General features: G+C 35.9%; 1 protein-coding gene across 2 annotated transcripts in view; it reads right to left on the bottom strand.

Annotated features, from left to right (window-relative positions):
- Nucleotides 1–14,324: 14,324 nt before the first annotated feature.
- Nucleotides 14,325–22,953, bottom strand: part of LOC127416394 (prostaglandin G/H synthase 2-like) — a 41,589-nt gene continuing 32,960 nt past the window's right edge. The window contains exons 1-4 of one of the 2 annotated variants that reach the window (XM_051655734.1): nt 19,382–19,479; nt 17,434–17,501; nt 16,216–16,364; nt 14,332–15,612 (exon numbers count right to left, since the gene is read on the bottom strand). In XM_051655734.1, the coding sequence (XP_051511694.1) occupies nt 15,097–15,612; nt 16,216–16,364; nt 17,434–17,482 (714 nt within the window). In that variant the 5' untranslated portion in view covers nt 17,483–17,501; nt 19,382–19,479 and the 3' untranslated portion in view covers nt 14,332–15,096. Of the gene's footprint in view, nt 15,613–16,215; nt 16,365–17,433; nt 17,502–19,381; nt 19,480–22,953 lie in introns of those variants that run through there. The other variant, XM_051655735.1, reaches the window with a different exon arrangement.

Raw genomic sequence — 22,953 nt, 5'->3', positions numbered from 1 at the left:
ACGCTTATTACTGTTTCCTGTGGGGACAAAAATCCTCCTCCAGGGGGCGCTTAGCGGCCAAGTCGAATCGGCGAGCTGCATTCAAATTTCAGGATGTTTTGTCTCATTTAAGTCTTACTCTAATGTGTACAATTTTATTTTTAAATCTATTATATCAAATAACTAGTTCCTGACAAACATTGATCAAGCGATTTCTGCAAAAGTTGTTATATTGTTATCACAAACGACTGTGACTGGTACAGCCTAACAGCGCGGAGAAAAGTGGCAAGTACCATCCAGCAGCATCATATCGCTGAAGTGAGGTGTGACGTTCATGCATTGAAGTAAATAAAAGAGCTATATTACGTTCAAGTTCAATAACGAAGAGAGTGGGATAAGATAACCAGTGGTTTTGGTTAGTTTTGCCAACCTTGATGGTTGGATTTTTCTATAGTCTCGTGGGCAACCTTTGCCTTTATTTTGATTGTTCAGACCATCTTTTTGTAAACATTTTTGTTTTCTCTCAAAAGTTATATATGGGTCATTGAGAAATAAGGTTGTCTGAGGCATTAAAAATGAGAAATCTACTTTAAAACACTTGCGTCAAGTTTTAACGCATAGAAATGTAATCTTTGTGTCCAATTTGGTTTTATAATTTTTTGAAAACCCTTTATAGCATTTTCTACAAAAATAAATAAATGAAAATTATTTAACGACTTGTGGTGGATGTAACGTGGTGTAACCTTCAAGTAAAAAGTATTAAAATTATTTTCTTGCACCTTATACTCTCATGTATTTGAAATACATGATAGTATAAACAACTTAATCATTCATTTCAAAAAAGTTTTCCAACACATTTTTCAAGGTAAATTGTTTGTTTCTTTTTTTTTTTTTTTTAAATATATATATATAAATAAAAGATTAACACTACTCATGCCAACATTTCTTTTTTTCAAGATGAGATTTTTAATGATACTTTGAATTTTTTTTTTACTGTCTCTGGACAGTTACACCACAAGATATTTTTTATTTATATCAAAATTTTATTTAGAATATGCACATCATTGAAGAGGTGTATTCAACTAACTGTTTTGTGTGAACTGTATCTTTTATGTATTTTTGAATAATTTAATAGATCTGCATAAAATAAATGTGTCACATCAATGATCCATAAATATTTGTAATAGTCTTCAGAAGTATGTGATTATAGTAAATTTCTCTCTTCATTTGAGTTTCTTTTTTTTTCTCTCTGTGAAACATTACCATAGTCTCTGCCATCTCTCTTCCTTATTTTCTTTCTCTTCCCATTTCTAACTTTTAGTCTCTCACAGTTTTCCATTCTATTTCAGTCTAGACCAGTCAGCATATCACTGTGACCACAGTTGAATAATCAATATGGAATTTCCAATTGGGAGCAGAAAATCATATAATGGTTGCTAATGCAGTGAGCTGCCCCTCAGGCAGTGGATATTATTTACAGTAAGACTGCCTGGCTGGAGATATAGTGTAACCTCGCCTCTCTTTGCTATGCAGCCTTAACCTTGAGTCAGGCAACAACCGTGTTTTTCACCTCTTCCACAGGTCAACAGGCTTTTAGAAAACAAAGACCCATGGGAATGTTCCAAGACCTCGTATTCTGAGAAGACTTTGTCTTGTTGTTTGCCAGTGTGTTAATAATTACCACCAGGCACTTCTTATTTGAGATTCTTGCTAGTTTATTATACTAACAAAGGTTTCAGAGTCAGGTGGGTATAGACAGTAGCTAGCTTCTTGTTTCCAATATCCAAAAAAGGCAATAGCTGACCCCTAGTACATGTTTATGTGTGTATGGTTCTTTTATTCAGCCATTTATTGTATATTTCTCTATCCCCCAATCCTGGTTTCCATAATAACATATGGGGAAAATGAACTTCACTACCTTTGCATGACAAAGCTACGTAAGATGTTGGGTAAGAAGAGAGGGTAGGAAGTTTGTATTTGTTTGTGTGTGGGGGTGGTGAATGCTGCTGTAATTTTCACACAAAGCAGTGTTTTAGCTCAGTGAGCTCATATCCCCTGCATGTCAAACCCCCACCCTCCCCACCTCCGTCCAACCCTTCACCTATCTATCCATCCCCTACTCCTCCTCTCCCGTCCCCATACGTCACTCCGGCAAGACCTTTGCCACCATTATGTTCACAGCTCAGCACCCTTTTGATAGACAGAATGTTTACATTTCTCACTAATTCTTGAGACTTCGGCGAAAATATGTCCCATTAAGAAAATATTAATTCCATTGAAAATGAATAAAAGTTTCTTATTTAAAATAATCAGGATTGATCATCTGAGGGTCTTTTGCACAAATGTTAAATTTTTTCATATGTTTGTTTTTAATTTGATAAATTATATGATTATATGTTAGCCAGGTACCCACAAAATCAGTTGTCCTCAGACAAGAGATTATCATTTCAATTTTACAAAAAAAAAAATATATATATATATATATAATATATATGCCAGATGAAAGAATAGAGTGAAAAACCTTTTTAAAACTAAAAGCAGTGAATTTTCAACAACATTTACAAAATGTGTCCCAACACCATCAGATATTTATAAAAAGGCAATAAAATCAGGCAACCAAATGGTCAACTATATTCCCGAAGACCCCCTTTCCACCCAACACATCTGCTAAAGGCAACAAGGTCAAACAAGCTCCTGTAAGTTTGTGATTTTTTTTCAATAATTTTTACATATTTATTGATGTTGCTACTGTCACAACCATGACATGTCAACTCTGTCTCTTTTATATAGAAATAATTATTTTAAATTATGACATAAATGTATGCATTTTAAGTAGAGGCCAGAGACAGCTAGCAACAGAGGGAAAACAAGATGGCTCCTGTGTACAGCTCAAGCATATCATGTAAAAAGTATGTTTTTGTCACCACCGTCAGACATCAACACCGTCAGGTTTTCTGACAGATGGTTGTGATGCATAGTTTGACGGTGTTGACAAAAACATCCAAATCATCCTCAATGGAGGCTTGAATATAATCTATTATCACAATAAATAGTAATATGTGGGTGAACGACGCCTCCTGGTGCCATCCCATAGAGGCACAAAATCACTGTCCAGGACCTACACCATGGCTGTTCCTCTCTGGTGGAATGACCTGCCTAATTCCACCATATGGCGGGGTCTGTAGCCACCTTCAAAAAACAACTAAAGACACATCTCTTTTGTGAACACTTAACCCATTCATACTAACACACTACCCTCTTTCTCTTCTCTTTCTCTTAAAAAAATAAAAATACAACTTTCCCTTGGCACAAGTACTATTCTAGGCTATGTGATACTTGAATTACAGCACTTATTACATTGTTGCCCTTTTGTTGGATGTATTGCTTCTATTGTTCTCCTCATTTTGTAAGTCGCTTTGGATAAAAGCGTCTGCTAACTGAATAAATGTAAATGTAAATATGCAAACATAATTAAAGTAATAGTAATTTTGCACAATTTCATAGTAATTCCTTAAAATTCTGACCTTTTATATATTTTATGAAGTTATGGCTAGGTAGTAGCTATCAGTGGAGGAGCGAAGGAGAAGAAACAGGGAAAACCAAAAAAAGCAGAGAGAGAAAATATTTAGTGAGCCAGAGTTAAAGAAGGAATACATGAGAAAGGAAAAGCAAAGATGGAAGAAAAGAGTAGATAAAAACTATCAGTGATTTGAATGAAAGGGAAAAGAGGAGTAAGAGAAAGGCATGGAAACATAGACAGCAAGAGTCAAGTGAGCGTAAGAGAAAGGCCCCAGAACGCCCAGAAACTCCCCCAGATAGTCCATTTGATCAGACTATACAGAAGCCAGCTCGCAGTAGGCAGTCTATAGCAGGGGAAAGAAAGAAAACAAGAGCAAGATACTCGAGAGAGATGAAAGCTTTGAAAAATAAACTTCAAGAGATAATAAAAGATAGGAACAAACTGAAAAAGCGATGGCAATGAGAGCAAACTAGAAATATAAAAGAATCAGTAAGAAAAAAACCCAGAACAGATGCTACAGGGAAGCAAACTCAAAAACCCCTCCATCAAGAAAACCCTGCTCTTCCACAAATGTCTCATTCAAGAATTTTATCAAAACAAAAACAATTTACAGCCACCCACAAGTCTGCTCAAAAATCAAAGAACTTGACTCTGTCAGGCAGGGTTCTAAAGAAATATCACCTAATACACCAAACAAAGCAGTTTGGGCTGACATAAAACACACTGCGAAAGAGAAGGACTACTGACAAAAACCCCACTTACATTCAAACAATAATCCAGATGGTTCAGGATTTCTACCATAATGCTGCACGAATGATGACTGACAAACAGGACATGATAACACAGAAGAAAATAAAGCATCAGAGAATGATTCTGACTGGCACAATATTCAACCTCCAGAGGGAGTTCATCAAAAAGGAACCAACTGTAAAACTCAGCTATTCATCCTTCTGTGCTTTACATTCATTCTTTGTCACATCACCAAAATCATCAGATCGAAAGACATGCCAATGCCAATACCATGAAAATGCAAAGCTGATGTTTGAGGTCCTAAGAGCATATGGTGTTGTCAAGTCTAGCAAACTGGAGGATAGTTTTGAACTTGTGTGTTGTTCTCAGACAAGCGAGGCATGTCTTCTGCTCTCCTGCACCCGGTGTCTCCACAAGCACACACTTCCCACCCCACAGCAAGAGTTGACCGATGTTGAGTGACAGCAATGGGAATGAGTTCAGGACCAAACATTAGATGTAATTCACTACAATACAAGACTTGTGAAGCACAATGGCACACTGGCAGAGTTCATCAAACTGTATGAAGACAAACTAAAGAGTGAAACAACAACACGTGTGCTTGGTTCAGAACCAGTCCAGGGAATACAGGAGCATGATACAGAACTGCACTGTAATTGTGCATGTGGACTTTTCTGAGGCATGGAAATGCAAATATATTTCTGAGGTACATTCATGCCATTTTGGTCAGAACCTCCCACAGCTCAATCTCCACACTGGCATGTACTACACAAAACAAGAGAAAGCAGGATATTGTACAATATCAGAATTCAAGTGACAGGATGCTTCTGCCATTTGGACTCACATGGAACCAGTCCTCAGAGATATTAGTTTAAAATTTCCAAAAGTTGATACCATTCACTTTTGGTCAGATGGCCCCAGCAAGCAGCAGACAAACAAGAAGAACTTCTTTCTCCTCTGCAATGTCCCTCCAACACTGTGTTTCCAGAGAACAACCTGGAAATTCTTTGCCACTTCACATGGGAAGGAAGCTCCAGATGGCATTGGGGGAACTGTGAAAAGGACTGCAGACAGCCTTGTACTATGGGGGAAAGACATTGTGGATGGGAAGATCTTCCATGAGATGGTTGGGAGAAGCCTTTGCAGTACTCAGCTCTATCATATTGCTGAAGGTGACATGCAGACATATGATGCACTCCTTTCTCAACCACTAAAACCTGTACCGGCAACGAGGAAAATCCATCAGGTCACACCTTATGGTAACAGCATCCATAGCAGATCATTGTCATGTTTCTTCAGTGAGCCACAGATGTGCCAGTGTTTCAGCCCAACAGCATTTCAGTTGACTGGAAACACACATGCCAGGGACAGGCTGAGGAGAATGAAGGCCCTACCACAATGGGAAAGAACAGAGAGCATTTGGCAGTGTTGATGGAGGAAATGGAGCAGGAACCTCAGAATGGTCCTGATGGGACCACGACAGATAAATCTGCTGGTGTCATTAATTGTGGAGATTGGCTTGCAGTCATTTATTACCAAAATTGGTGGTTAGTAAAGGCTGTCACTATGGATGCTCATCATCATCATGATGTTCAAGTGGAGTTTTTCCACCATCATGGGCGCAACCACATGTCTGCTGAAGTCATGGACTTCATAGAGGAGGAGCATATTAATCATCTACTTCCTGATAAAGCTGACTGAAAGATTTTGAAGATTTTCAAAAGAAATGGATGGCTTTTTTTGTTTATGTTTTCTGATGTTTATGCTTTAACATTGCAGTTGTACTGTAGTTTTTATTTTGCTGTTCACTGTTGTAATATTTACAGAAGGATAAAATGTACATGACAAATTGTTATTTGTTGTACCAAATTATTAAATGAAGTTGTTAAGCAAGGAAGCTTGACTTGAGTGGTGAAAAGTGAAACTGCCACCACCATCAGGTCTCAGTTACCTCCATCAGGTCTAAGTCACCACCGTCAGATGGAACTTTCTTTGTTTTAAATTAATATGTTTACAATCTGTTCCTCCAAAACAGTTGATTTAGTATAGTAATTGTCTCTTTAAAATTATTATTATTATTTTGTCCAATTTTGTTATTTTATATATTTAATGCTAATGATAAAATTTGCATGATGTAAGAGTTTTTAAAGGAGTACACGTGAAATAGTATATAAAAAAAAAAAGAACAAAAGTGAATATTCAACATTTAACAGCATATATGCAGGGCTGGGAGGGTTACTTTTTAAATGTATTCCACTACAGATTACAGAATACATGCTGTAAAATGTAATTTGTAACGTATTCCGTTAGATTACTCAAGGTCAGTAACGTATTTTAAATACTTTGTATTACTTTTTCAGCACTGGTAGATTTTTTCACTTGTTTTGACTATAAAAACTCTGCCAGTACAGTAAGACAAAATACACATGTTAAAAATACATTATCTGAAAAACCTAAATATCTTATGCAGTGTTGTTTCTAAAAAAGATAAATCAAACTGATCTTGGTTTAAGGATTTTTAGATATTTTTACAGGAAATCAACACAAAAATGATCATAAAGAATAAGATTTTTGCACTAATATCAGAGGTCTTACTAGAAAAAAGAAATTATGATCAAACGTGAATTTTCTTGATAAAAAAAATATGATCGTGCATGTAAAATGGCTAGGAAAAGCATTTTAGCTTAGCGTAAAGCTGACAATTTACACAAGGTTTATTTCTATTTCTTCTGCTCCAAACTTACTTCAAACTTACTTCTCTGCTAGTATGAATGTAACGCATCATAAGAAAGTGTTTCACTGCCGTTCAAATGCACTTTTGATCGCATCATTTATATGTATAAATGTTTTCCATCTGAAAGGACTAAATATTAAATGAAACAAATGACAATAAAATGCAAAGTAATCTCTTCAGTAATCAAAATACTCTTTGAATGTAACTGTATTCTAATTACCAATGATTTAAAAAACGCATATATGTGTACCTATGGTGTAGACAATTATTTAAAAGCTCTAAATCTATATGACTAAATAAATAGGAATAATTAGATTTTTATTGTGTCTGACTGTGTTGACAAAAACAAAAAAAAGTAATGACAGGAAAAACACACATATTTTATGAAAAAATTACAAAATCAGGAGTTTGCACCAAAATATTGCTTGATTGCTGAGACTTTGTTCTATAAACATATACATTTAGATTTCATAACATAAAAAAAAAAAATCAAAATTGAAAACCTGTTTTATCCAAATTCTAAAGAATCAGTGTTCTGTCTTTTTTTATTTTTAAAATTGCCTTGTTTGAGACAGTATGACTAGCTATACACTCCCTTTGCCCTTTTTTGAGTTTGACCATGGCCTCTTCTTTTCACCTCCCCATAAATTCCTGATTCTAGAGAACTTATTTGCTATGTCGTGATCAGCTATATTCACGTGCTTAGCATGGTTCTGTTTGTCAGAGATAATCAAATCCTGTGATTATATAGATTTGCTTACCTAAGGGGCAACTTACACAAAGTTTTAAGAGTTTAATTAGACCATAATGGTGAAATGAAAACTGTTAGACTTATCTCATTTGAATTCAAGTGGATTGCGGCTCTCTGTTTTTTGCAAGTATTTATTTATGTTTAATATAATGACTAAACGCCTTACTGTTTGCTTTAAAATATATTTTAAACAGATCTTGCGGAATGAACGGATGGAATAAAATGTTAACAAATAAACTTTGAGATATACAAATGACCGCAGGGTAGAAAGTTTTATTAATAAAATAAGTGAAAATGAGCCAACATTTTTTTTCTGGTGTGGTGAATTTATCAGCACAGAAATCATAAGAATACAGTTATTTTTTTTTTTCTATTAACATTTTTTATTGATTCCTATATTAACACATATAAGCAAGAACATATACAAACAGAATCAATACTTAACCCCCTCTATTACTACCCCCACCCAATCCTACTCAAAACAACATCCCAGTGGTCCCACATAATTATAGACACACAAAAACATATATTAAAAATAAAATAATTAATAAAATATAATTATTCACACACATAACCTCTACATCTCTCTCTCCACTGTCCCTCCCCGAGAGCCCTCCAAAAATGCAAAATATTTGCCCCATTTTCCCATAAACAAGTCCAAATTACCCAATCCTCTAGATACCCCTTCTTCAAACGCTGCCACCCTCCCAAACTCTGTACACCACTCTAGAAATGATGGCGCTCCGTCGGACTTCCAACCCCTTAAAATGACTTGTCTGCCAATCATAACACTTGTTAAAACCCAATTTTTTATAAATTTGTCCTCCAAATTTATGACAGCTCTGTCACCCAAAATACAAAGCCTGGGGCAAAGCAAAACTTGAGTGCCCAAAACATCAAACAAATAGCTCTGCACCTTCATCCAAAAATCTTGAATCTTAACACACCACCAAAAGGCATGAGTTGTGTCTCCAACTTCTGATTGACAACGCCAGCAGTTGGGTGTGTCTTTAAGACCAAGCCTATATAATCTAGAGGGTGTCCAGTAAAATCTGTGTAGAATCTTAAATTGCATAAGGCGAACCCTTGCATCTCTAGATGCAGACTTGACATTTTTTAGAATCCTAGTCCACACTTCTTCCTCCAATACCAAATTCAAATCTTTTTCCCATAATCTCTTGATAGAAGCTAAAGCTCCATCCCCCAGACTCTGAACCAGCAGGGAGTAATACACTGATGCCTCATGACCTTTTCCAAAAGCAGTAATCACTTCTCCCAAAGCATCTGCCGCTTTAGGGGGGGTGTGCTACTCCCAAAAATAGTACAGAGCATGTGGTGCAGCTGTAAATACCTATAAAACTGAGATCTGGGAATCCCAAAATGATGACCCAGATTCTCAAAAGATCTCAAAACTCCACTCTCATACAGGTCGCCGAGTGTAACAACCCCTCTCACAATCCACTCTGACCAACAGAAATAGGACTTATTGATACATCATTTTGGGTTCAGCCATATGCTTGAGGCAACATTTAAATAAACATCTGAATTAAATACTCTGGCCACTCTTGTCCAAATCATGTGCAAATGTGAAATAACAGGGTGTGACTTAACTTCTCCGGTTAGTTTAATAGAAAGACTTTGCAATGGTGAAATAGGGGCAAGTACTTCCTGTTCAATAGAAAACCAGGGAGGGGCTCTTTCAGGTGGAAGTGACCAATGAGCCAAATGCCTGAGACCGAACGCATAATAATAAAACAAAATCTTGGGTAAGCCTAACCCACCTTTGTCAATCGGCCTATGTAATTTGTTGGAATGTAGTCTGGGACGTTTACCATTCCAAATGAAGGACTTCACTATGCTATCAAATTGCTTAAAATAAGAGAGGGGGACATCTACAGGGAGAGACTGTAGCAAGTAGTTGAATTTTGGAATACAGTTCATTCAAGGGCAAGACAGAACAATAATGGGGAAAGAGGGCAATCCTGCTGAGTGCCCCTATCCAGAGTAAAATAATCTGAAATTAGTCCATTTGTTTGTACCGCTGCAACAGGGTGTCTATAAAGTAACTTAATCCAACCAATGAATGTACTCCCGAACCCATACATTTCTAAAATCTTAAAAAGATAATCCCATTCTACCATATCAAATGCCTTTTCGGCGTCAAGTGAAATGGCAGCGACCGGAGACTGATCATTCGCTACTGACCACGTGATATTAATGAAACGCCTGATGTTATCAGAAGAGCTGCGGCCCTGAATAAACCCCACCTGATCTATATGTATAAGAGATGTCATAACCTTACTTAAACGATTAGCCAAAATTTGGACATAATTTTTACATCTAGCTGAATCAGGGAAATTGGTCGGTAAATTTTACACACACACGGATCTTTGTCCTTTTTAAGAATCAGACTGATCCGGGCTTGTGTCATGGTTGGAGGAAGCTTTCCGTTCTTTAATGATTCTGTATAAACTTCTAACAAAAGTGGAGCCAGTTCTGTAGCATAAGATCTAAAAATTCAGCAGCAAAACCATCTGGCCCCGGAGTTTTGCCTGTAGGTAAGGCCTTAATTACCTCATCAAGTTCCTCCAAGATTATCTCAGAATCAAGACAATTTCTTTGCTCAGTCGTCAGTTTAGGAAGTTTTAATGGTTCCACAAAGTTTATAATATCTTCATCAGTAGACGAAGACGTAGAACTATAAAGATCAATATAGAATTCTTTAAAAGCATTATTAATATCAGTGGCCGAGGTAAATATTTCACCACCAGCAGATTTCACTGAGGGAATAGTAGAAAAAGACTCTCTCTGCTTTATATATCTAGCCAAAAGCTTCCCTGCTTTTTTTCCCCTGACTCAAAGTATGACTGTCTTGCCCTGAATAACCAAAACTCCAGATCAGTCTGATTCTTAAAAACGACAAAGATCCGTGTGTGTGTGTAAAACAAAACAGCATTATATCTGTATTTCAATCTAGTCAATTCTCTGAGGCCATCAGACGACATTCTGCGCTTCAGCTCTGCCTCTGCACTTTTAATATTCTCTTCCAACTCCACAAGTTCTCGTGCTTTGGATTTTTAAGAATACAGTTAATTAAAGAATAATTTTTATTACAGATCTGCTTCTCAGTCAAAACACGGCAGCATCAAATCTGTACGAATGCATCATATCTAACAATAATTAAGTGAAGACTTGGAAACAACTGAGAAACGTACTTTTTACCTTTTTACTAATGTTTTTCTTGTATCTGGATTAACCATGCTCATATACAGTATTTAGTAATTATACATAGTTGTTGGGGCCTGGGTAGCTCAGCGAGTATTGACGCTGACTACCACCCCTGGAGTCTCGAGTTCAAATCCAGGGTGTACTGAGTGACTCCAGCCAGGTCTCCTAAGCAACCAAACTGGCCTGGTTGCTAGGGAGGGTAGAGTCACATGAGGTAACCTCCTCATGGTCGCAATTAAGTGGTTCTCGCTCTCAGTGGGGCACGTGGTAAGTTGTGCGTGGATCGCGGAGAATAGCATGAGCCTCCACATGCTGGGAGTCTCCGTGGTGTCATGCACAGTGAGCCACATGATAAGATGCGCAGACTGACTGTCTCAGAAGCAGAGGCAACTGAGACTTGTCCACCGCCACCTGGATTGAGGTGAGTAACCACGCCACCATGAGGACCTAGTAAGTAGTGGGAATTGGGCATTCCAAATTTGGGAGAAAAGGAAAATAAAAAAAGAAAGTAATTATACATAGTTGTTAAAAAGGCCTTCATTCAGAGAATGCTACATCCACAATGGGCAACTGGGCAAAGAAAAATTTGTGATGCAGAAGTTTCCTTCAGGATCGAAGCACATGTTTTTTCAGATAAAACTTAGTGGTGTAATTCCTGAAGTTTACTGTGATAAACCCTTTGGCCTTTGGTCTCAAAATTATTGGAACAAAATTAACCGGTTATAACTGGTTACCAGCATTTAAAAATAATGTTTTCACTCCGGAACAATCAAAAATGTCTGCTTTCGGTTATACGCTGCAAAAAATGTAGTTCGTTTTGGTTTTCGTTCTTTGAACCGTTTTTAGTCCCTGCTTTGAAGCTCCAAAAATCACATAAAGGCAGAATAAAAGTAATCCATACAAGTCCAGATGTTTAATCCATATCTTCAGAAGCGATATGATAAATGCGGGTGAGAAACTGATCAAAATTGAAGTCCTTTTTTACTACAATAAATCTCCACTTTCACTTTCCTAACCACTCTTCTTTCCTAAAAGTTATTTTCTTTGTATTTAATGATTCACATTCTTCGTGCATATCGCAGCTAGGAGAATTTATAGTGAAAAGTACCTAAATAATGATCTGTTTAATGTTTCTCTTTAATGTTTGCGGAGAGATGTCAATACCTACATTTTTAATAATGTCATATAAAATATTCTCTTGTGCTTAGCTCACACTAGACTTAAGAATTACTACCTCCCAGATACATTTCTTATTGAACGACTCAAATATAATGGATGCAAACAAATGGTTGATATTTGAACACTTGTCCAAAATCTTAAGTTCCTAATATTTTCGTAATAGTTTTAAAAACATTTCAGACTTGGCTGACATATAATATCCACAAATACAAAACCCATGAAATGCATATAACATGTTAGTCTGTATGTGTGATCATGTGTTTATTATGAAATAGTTCAAAACACAACAAATCTTCTATATTACAATGCAACGCAGCAGGACTACAAGATTTTTCTGGGGCCTAGTTTTATTATCAGGATGTTACATAAGCTGAATGAAGGAGGTCTTTATGTAGGAGAAACAGAGCATCACAAATGGCTACGATTTCCATGTGATGTTCCTTCTGAATACAGCAGAATGTAAACAGCACTGGACGACTAAATTCATCCTGTAACAGCTCACTAGCTGTCCGGCAGCAGACAGTAAATATTTTGCTTCAGATTTGTGATCACTGCAGTCTAAATGAAAGTTACCCAATACAATCTATACAATGAAACTCCATACAAACCAAATGAGATGTTGTATAATGCTATGTAAAAAAAAAAAAAAAAAAAAAAAAAAATCAGGTGTATTGCTATACTGCATGAACTTGCTTTATTAAATAATAATTATTAGTTATTAAAGTAATTAAACTGTAAGTGCATTGACTTCAATCAAAATTAAATTACTTTTTTTGTATTATATACATTGGCTACTCTATAAATTGTGTGTAACTTTTTTTTTTTGTTTTTTTAAAGCTGAGGTACTGTACTACATATATTCTTACAGGATATCTGCTGATCTTCGAGTGTGTCTAAGCCATGAACCCGTGACAACATGTCTAAGGAATAAGTCCAGACGAGGGCTTGGATGTTTGGGCTACTTCTTCACACATGAAGAGGATGCCGGAAATTTTGGTATCAAGTGCAGATGCTGTCAGAACATGTTCGCGTGGAGAGCAGACGACTTCGTTGCACAATATATTGTAGCACGAGCGTAAGACACGCAAAACATTACCACAAAATCTCCAAAGCCTGCAGGGGCCCTCATTAGGTGTGTCTGCATGGCTTGGCCCTCAAGAAAAATATCTTAGTTTCAGATTGATTTGCATGTCTTTTTCAAATATGAAACAGACAAAAACTGCTTGATGCCACAAGCTGATGCAATTTTATTGCATTGAATTCTGTTTTTCAGGTCTATGGTGAAATTACAAACTCATGAAATCAAGTTTAAAATGTTTAAGGTGTACAATTTTGGACAAATTATAGTATTGAAGCATTCAGTAGGCCTACTATTTTTTCAGTACTGCATGTGCAAATTATGTTGTTAATTTAAAATATTTAATGTACAAAAATTAACTTTCAAAAACACTGATTGTTAGATCATTAGGGTTTAAGGAAAAGTGACAATGTTCATTCATCACATAAATTGATACAAAAATACAAATCTGAATGATGACAAAGGCTCTGCACCTAGCCTTTTTATGCTAATCAAACAAGATCTTAAATTTAAATCTACTAAAAGGATTACAGGCTAAGCTGATCAGCAAAGATCACTACTGTCACAGGCGGTGCTCATAAAGGCATGTCAATGTGGTGCATGGCCACTTACAGCATGGATTAACCTTGCAGATAAAATTTAACCCTGTTTGTTTATAGACTTTTACAGACCAAATTTAAAAAATATAGCCAGTTTTCATTGTAATCCAACCCAACAAATAGGATATCCTTTTAAAAAGATGGCTTCTTTAGTATACAAGATGTTTTAAAAAGTAGCTTGTGAGTGTTTTGCTGGCTTTTAATTCTCTTCTTCATAACCTGTAGTTCATCAGTTCAACCAATTCCTGATCATAGCTTTCACTGCGCAACACATATAAACTGTCAAATTCATCAAACTGAAGATTCTCATGAATTAAAAATTGATCCAAATAATGAGACCATTATTTAAAGTGTGCAAGTCTGCAATGTGGTTCTCTTCTTTTTATATAATGATTAAACTTTTGAACTTGCAGGTCACAGTCAAGTCAATAGAGGGATGAGTCTTCAGCAAGTGCAGTCTTGCTTCTCAAACCACATTAAGTGAAGGTGCAAACTCTCTGCAAGATTTCACTTTATTACACTCCAAATTGATTCTTTAATTTGCTGACTTCCAAGTGACATGTAATTTGTGTGTAATTGAAGCATGTGTTTTAAGCCTACAGATTTTTTTTATTTTTTTTTTATTATTATTTACAGTACAGGCAGGGGAAATGTTTAAAGTTTCCATTTGCATTTATTGAAGTATGCCTAAAACCGTTTACATCATAATCTTCTGGTTTATAGAAAACTCCAGCCTAAACAATTGTGCATGTACTTCTATAGCAGAAATAGGTGAAAACCTGACTAATCATAACCCAAATGGTTCCAAAGATTACTTGGGATACTGTATATTTCTGTACACAGAACAATGAGCATGAACAGTTTCTAAAGTATATAAATACTTTTTGTTTTTTCAAAAGGAAGCACTCTGAAAAACAAATGTTACCATCATTGACCATTCTGTAACACTATGCAAACACACATGTACAGTAAGTAAATAAGTATTCCAAATTACACTAATTCATTGTTGTATTTCACATTCATTGATGTAGTTATCATCTTGTGTAATTATTCATATCTGAAAAACTGGAATTGACGTGCAATTGATGTAACGTAATACCTTTTCATGTTGCTGTACAAAACATTTGTTTTTCTCTACCATGCTCAAAGAGATTTTTATGCTGAGCTATATGCACATTGATGCAACTCATCCGTGCCTGTTAGCTGGAAGAATAATGAAAATTATTCTTATCCTTTCTCATGTTCATTTCATCCATTCCTACTCTCTGCCATCTTTCATCACTCCACATCTGCTTCATCCTCATCAGCTCCAGGGGTAAGCTCCTTCTCTGGAAGCAGTCCATACTCATTGAGAAAAGCCTCTACATCGGTAGCAAAGAACTCCTCATTGAAATGCTGTATAACAGCAAGGAAGTTCCCAAGCAGCTCTCCAGCTTTGTACACCAACAAAGCAGGCAGCACTTCATCGGAGAAACGCTCGCCAGCACCAGTGGAGGTTGCAGTAATGCGGCAGAATTTAACACTTGGATATTCAATGGCCAAGCAATCCAGGCAATTGTTAAGTGCCTCACACCCTTGCACTCCATCTTTGTAGATGTGCACCACCACTAATGTGAGCCGGTGCTCTTTCTCTATCACCTCCAGAAAGGCCTCACCACTGTCAAGCTCGTACACACCCTCAAATTTGGGCCCGAAGCTCAGGCGCTCATGCATCTCCTGCATACACTGCTTACGGTACTTGTGCAGACTTCTCTCATCATCCTCCTTTATCAGCTCGTACTCCTGAGCGCTCATCTGGAAAGTGAAAAATAAAGAGGGTTATTCTAAAGGTGTCTTTACACTGCAATTGTAAATTCTGTGTTAGTTGCTACTAATTGTAGCTTAATACAGAAACCCATGGTATAATTCCCAAGTAATAATTCAATCCATTTAAGTGTTAACTCCTGGGTAGCTCAGTGAGTAAAGATGCTGACTACCACCCCAGAAGTCGCGAGTTCGAATCCAGGGTGTGACTCCAGCCAGGTCTCCTAAGCAACCAAATTGGTTGCTAGGGAGGGTAGAGTCACATGGGATAACCTCCTCGTGGTTGCTATAATGTGGTTCGCTCTTGGTGGGGTGCGTGGTGAGTTGTGCGTGGATGCCGCGGAGAATAGCGTGAAGCCTCCACACGTGCTAAGTCTCTGCAGTAACGCGCTCAACAAGCCACGTGATAAATTGCGCGGATTGATGTCTCAGATGTGGAGGCAACTGAGATTTGTCCTCTGCCACCCGGATTGAGACGAGTCACTACGCCACCACGAGGACTTAGAGAGCACATTGGGAATTGGGCATTCCAAATTAGGGAGAAAACAAAAAAATTAAAAAAGGGGGAAGAAAGGGAGCAAAGCAGAAAGCAACCTTGCGATTGATTCCACCCACAGACATGTCTTTAGGTTTTTGTGGGGAGGACATCTGTCTTAGCAGCTCTCTCTTGCTAGGAGGCAGAGCTTCCTGGTCCATACTCTCCAGTTTAAATTTGCGCCAGTCATTGATGACACCCTTTGGTCCTAGAAAAAACCATGAATGAATGGATAGAGGGCTGGATTAATTCACCATTTGATTACATTAGTTTCCACTCAGCCAACCATAAACCAAAAGGCAAGCTATTAACTATCATTTTCGATGGCAAATGAAAACATAGGTCAGGTGCCACTGCAGTCACTGATGGATTAGACAACAGCAAATACCTTTATCTAGAACTAAACTGATTAGCATATCTGTCCAACAGTGATGGAAGGATTCCAGATCCACTTATTATGTGTTTACATTGCACTTTCTCTACCCAGTTCCAGGATTCCCTCACCATTTGACCAATTTATTTCCATGACCTTGCCATGACCGATAACTTTTCCAGTTGTTCGTGATTCAAATGTTTCATCATCTAGAAAATGCTCTTTTGAGTGCAATCTATGTAAAATTATTTTTAAAATCCTTCTCCATACTCAATATTTCAGCCTACTTTTCAGATTTATGAAATTACAAATTGAACTGAGTAATGTTTAACAAAATAATAATAATAAAAAAAAAAAAGAAATATTTTAAGTTCTATTTAATTTGTTAAATAAAACCATTCATTTTGATGGAATTTTGTTATGAAATTGAAATGCATAAATATAAAAAATAGGCAAAAATATTTTTTTGAGAATGGAGAAGGACTTTTAAAATCAAAAGATTGCACTCAAAAGAAAAAAACAGTTAATACAGAAAGTTCCATGAATTTTTTTAAGTTTTATTATTTTCCATGAATTTATTTTTTTCCATGACTGTGGGAAGCCTGCATTTAAATCACTAATTAGTCATTTATGTCTTTGGGATGTATTTTGCCGTTACTATGGCTAGTTGTTCCAAAGTTATTCAATAAGTACAACATTTTGACCTCTCAGGTCTTCTATAATTTCTCTGCAAGAGGAAAATCTGTCATGGAAGTAAGCATCAATTGGTTTATGTAATATTTGCATTATCGTCCTCATCCTGAATGCAACTGATTTATTAGATCACTTTCCCTATCCTTTAACAGGGGTCCAAAACAGTGGTAATTACACTTAGAATCCCCTTATGAATGAAAACCATGCTGACCTGTGTGAGTTACAGTCACTGAATCCTCATTAACGATTCTGTCAGACATTTTTTTATCTGTCGATTATCTGTGGAAAAAGTGAAATCAACAAACAATGAAATTCTTACTAAAGAACTAAATATTTACATCAAAACTGTACTTCTATATCTCTGAACTACAAGCTACTTCTTAAAGGGACAACTGGTCAGACTCAGTGGCAACCAATCTTGATATAGCCTATCTTACAAAAACAATAGAAATATTAACTGTCATTTTCAGCCCCTCATACATTTAATATTTGTTTAATCTTGACAAAAAATAGCACAAAAACTTTTGCAATGAAATGTTGGCACATCCACAGTGTTTCTGTATCGGTGGACCCAATCACTTTTTCTTGGAAGATATAAGGTTTATCAGGAATAAGAAGATTAGATTACTCCTTGATCCAATTTTTTGGTTTCGTTGGCACAGTTGGGCGTGGCTATTATGATGTCATGGAATGACAAATGAACTGAACTGTCTTTGTATAAGTAATTCATACGATATGCATCACTGCCATCTCAACCCATATGATTTAGGCTGGGTTATATCCGGTTACTAATCATGTGCAAGAAACACTTATGTTTATTTAAGCACCTGACTTACTTGTTTGGACTTTTAGTGCCAACAGTATATTTCACATTGTAGAACATATTAGGTTGCATTCAAGTCAGTTATTAAAATGTTATAGATGTGAACATTTTAATGACAAAATTTTGAATGTGTCCGTTAAGTTTAAAAAAAAAAAAATTAAAGTGAAATGTCTTTAAATAATATATATTTTTTAAAACAACCACTTGAAAAATATTTACAATTTGCCTTTTTTTTTTTTTTTTTGCATGTGCTCTTCAGAATCCCAATCTGTTTCCTCAACGCTGCTCCATTATTTAAAGTTTTACAGTTATTCTCAGTAATTGTCTGCAGTAGACTGATTTTGTGACTAGACAAAAGCCCATGCACAAATGTGTGGGCATCACTGCAGCAGATTACCAGCTTAATACTAGAGCTCAGTCTTCATTCTGTGCAGCTAGCCTCTGACCTCACACCCCCACCAACACCTGTACCTTTCACTACTTAGTAAATCACTAATCACTAATTCAGATTAGAGCTATGATGCAATACCTTAGCTCAGATGGCAACAATTAGAATCCTGTGACAGCTTTTGAGGTTGCTTTATTTCGGGATTACAAAATGCTCTTCTAAACGCATGAAATCACCAACAGACCTCTAATTTTTGTCTTGGATACTGACGTTATGAAATTCTTATATGTCATTTTATCCTATTTATGCTGATTAAGTAATACTGAAAATGCTCCAAAACAAGTTCATATAATGCCTACACAAGCATTAATAAAGCATCTTTATTATTTAAAGTCTTCCTGAATTTCCTCAAAACTCTGATTTCTTCAAAGTCTGATCTGAATCTTTAAGTCTTGTTGAATCATGAAGAATAGTACACAATTGCATGAAAGTTTGCATACTTCTTTGAGATAAATGTTCTGTAGACAACATGCCCGCTATCTACATAAATGAATCAAAGCTAATCTCTTAAAAATGTCAAAAAAAAAAAATTAAAAATAATAATAGTCTGCCACATCATGTTTCTTTGCCGAGGCTGGTTTGAGATTCCTTGGAAAAATATGTTCTCATATAACTGTTGCATGCAAATCAAATGAATAGTTGCCAAGTACACTTTGGTTTACTCAACCCACTTGGCTCTTTTACATCATAGCTTGTCACAACTATATTCAGGCCTGTGACTACATGGCCTGTTGATAAAGTAAAAATAACAATGTGACTCACTAAAAAAAACAAATGTTTTTAGAAAACCAAGTAACTGTAAATAAATAAAATCTGTTTGGGCCCTCAATAACCTACCGTTGTAAGTTGAAAGTCCTAAAATTGAAATTGAAACAGTTGCCTTCTCACCTGTTTGTATTGTCCAAACAAGTACGTCCCATCAGTGAGCTAGTCTTGAGTGAACTGTTTTGTGGTCATTATCTCCATTAGCTTATCCTTCATGCTTTTTGAGTGTGCATGGGGAGGGCCCAAAGAAGCTTTCTTAAATCAAGAGACATTGGACAACTCTGCACTCCTAAAACAGAAATAGCACAGGGACCTTAAGAGGATTTAAGTGCAGTTATATGACACTGGTTAGAACACAACAAATGACAAAGGTACCGTAGTTAAGAGAACAGAATGAAATGATAAGAGTGCAAGAGGATAAGGAAGATATTGAGAACAATAATCTTTTACTGTAGTACTTTTACTTTATAGTAACCTTGGAGATCTCACAATAATATGCAATGTGTGGATGTGTGAATATGTTAAAGAGATTTTCCTTAGTTTTTCCATAGTTTAAACATTATGATAATTCATAAATGTAATTTGTCAAATATTATTACAGAAACTTCCTATCTTAAAGGAATAGTTAGCACAAAATGAAAATTCTGTTAGAATTTACTCACCCTCACATTGTTCCAAACCTGTTTGGCTTACTCTCGTCTGTTGAACATAAAAGAAGTTAGGAAGAATGTTAGACTCAGTCATCACTTTAATTAAAAAAGATTGAATGAAAGTGAATAGTGACTGAAACTAACATTCTCAGTGCCTGACATCATATAGATTAGGAACATAATTTTGACTTGTTGCTCCTTTTCTTTAAACAAAAAGAAAAGTAGCAAAAATCAAGGTTACTGTGAGGCACTTACAATGGAAGTTAATGGGGCCACTTTTTGGAGGGTTTAAAGGCAGAAATGTGAAGCTCATTATTTAATAAAAGCACTTACTTTTTCTGTTAAAATGAGTGTATTATTTGTGCTTGTTTAAATCATGGTTTTACAGTTGTCTTAGAGTTTATGGCATTATGTCATCATGGAAACAAATTTGTAAAATTGGATATAACTTTACACAGAAAAGGTTATTAAGTGATTTGATCAAGTTATCATGTTAACACGCATAATGTTTATGTCTGAAACAGTGAGTATTTTAACGTTTACATATTGGCCCCATTCATTTCCATTGTAAGTGTCTTACTGTAACCCAGATGCCAGAAATGCTGTCAATGAGCTTAACTTGTATTAAACCCGGAATATTCCTTTAAGACCAAGGTCCTAGCAGCTCTGAAGGAAAAAGCTCTGAAGTCTGCACAGATGTGATCCCATAAATAGGATTGACCTCATTTGTGTCAAAATGCTTTTATCTCAACAGACTAAATATTCCTCCTAGTTTCTTTCCTTCTAACATCATAAACAAAAAGGATTTACTCAAAGGTGATTCATTTTTTCAATGTCATAATTATTCTCCTATTCCAGCATAATGTGAGAACTTTACACTAAGAAAACCATCTGTAGGTTAATTCACCACAAAAGTCTAAACACTATTGGTCTGTGGTACTATCAAAACATTATTCTGTTTATTTGAGCATCCAGTCTGACAAAGCAACATTGGCTCAACCAGTGGTACGAGTTTAGGGCATGGGTGCCTGTTTGGCCACAGACGGTGAGAGTTCAGGTAACATTACTTTTGTAATCAGGGGTGCCATCACATGCCACATAGTAGTATTGCCAAATTTGTCGGGTTTTTTTTGTTTGTTTTTTTGCAAGCAACATAAAATCATATATTAATATAAATAATTAAATGGTTCAAGATTTTTTCTTTCTTTTTGAGGGGATCATACAAGTAAAAAATGTTCACTGTCTGCTGCGTTTTGTTTTAAGGTGTTTTTAGGTTAATAATTATAATCATCACTTAACTTGTTTTGAACATTTACTTCATCTAACTTACTAAACTATTTATTCACCTGTTCAAACTCTCACTGCTGGGTGATGAGGCACCAGCTGTCTCCTTTTGCTGCTCATGTCTGTTTACAAAAATACCAATTACTCATATATAGTTACTATCATGGACCGAACATGTTTGCTCACTAGGTTTAATGATTCTAATCATCACTTAACTTGTTTTGTACATTTACTTCATCTAACTTACTAAACTATTTACTAAACTGTTCAAACTCTCACTGATGGGTGATGAGATACCAGCTGTCTCTACTTGTTGCTTCTGTCTGTTTGCAAAAACACCACTTACTCATTTAGACCTGACATCTTACTGCACTCATTAAGTTTGATGTTTGCAATTGTCACTTGTAGGGGTGGGCGATACAAGCAAATATTGTACTGTGAAATTCTTAACACTTTTGGTTATCCATATATCGCAATATAGACATTTTTTATTTAAAGTAATTAAACTTCTGAAAGAATCAAGTTCCTTTTTTATTTAAAACAATGTCCAGAGTAATGGTAGAAGTTCCATATCCACTTAAATAAAATATCGTTTTTAATAATTAGTTAGCAAGGTCTTGGTTTCAATATTTACACAAATTTAAATATTGCAGAATAAAATACGATCTATGTCTGCTTTCATTTTTAAATTTCAGTCAGTTTTCATTTTAAGCATCTTTAGGTGTCTTCACTCTCCCCGTGTTGTATGCCGAGAAAAGTGGACATTTAAATGAAAAAATAAAAATAAAATAATGCACAACCAACTAACTAACATGGCATTAGCTACAAATGCACATTCCCTACTAAATGTCGGCACTTTGCGTCACCGAGATAGCAAGGATACACGAAAATGTCTTGTGGTTGACAATTGACATATTTCTCTCTGTATATCGATGTAATCGGTATATCGCCCACCTCAAGTCACTTAAAATAGTTTCTTGACATTATCTTTTAGCCTCCCACATCACTTGACAATCCTTTCAACAGCCAACATTTGCCAAACTAGCAAGCAAATTAAACATACTATTTACATACGCTAAATATGACAATCCACATTTAGTTTTATTACTCCTGACACATTTTCGCTGAATATCAAATTAAATGTGAGTATGTTGGTTACGACACTCAGTCATGCTAAACACGTGTATGGATAAATGTTGGTCTTTTAGAATAATACAACATTAAAAATTAAATGGTAAATGTCTAAATCTATAATACACTACAAACAATTAATCAATATGCATTACAGATAGCTATTTTATCCTCTCACATTCATTGCTCATGCTTCTCATATTCTACAGGTGGGAAATATGGCCGCTCTGAAGCAGCATATTCAGTTAAGCAGCAGGGCAACCAATTGATTTTGACCAGTCATAACGATTCCAGTCATAACGCGAAAGGTAAAATCAGGACTGGATCACATATATGGATTCTATTTTGAACTACCAGAGCTAAAAATGCAGGTTAATGAAGCCGAAATAATGGAGAAAATTTGTATTGCCATGGCAGTACTGGCAATACTGGGAATACTGGCGGCGGCAGCAGCCATGTTTGTAATTCATTTTGTGATGCAAGTGGTGCAACAATTATACACTTCAGCTTTATCTTATCTCAGAGATAGTCATTGTCTCCATTATACCATCTAATTATAAAAAGAAAACAAGACCACCATACATTATTGCTTAACGGTATTAAATGTAATTACATATAAAATATCCTTCT

This window comes from Myxocyprinus asiaticus, chromosome 25 (genome assembly GCF_019703515.2).
Source record: "Myxocyprinus asiaticus isolate MX2 ecotype Aquarium Trade chromosome 25, UBuf_Myxa_2, whole genome shotgun sequence".
NCBI lineage: Eukaryota > Metazoa > Chordata > Actinopteri > Cypriniformes > Catostomidae > Myxocyprinus > Myxocyprinus asiaticus.
The sequence above is the reverse complement of the archived record's forward strand: the minus strand, read 5'-3'. Positions and strand labels throughout refer to the sequence as shown.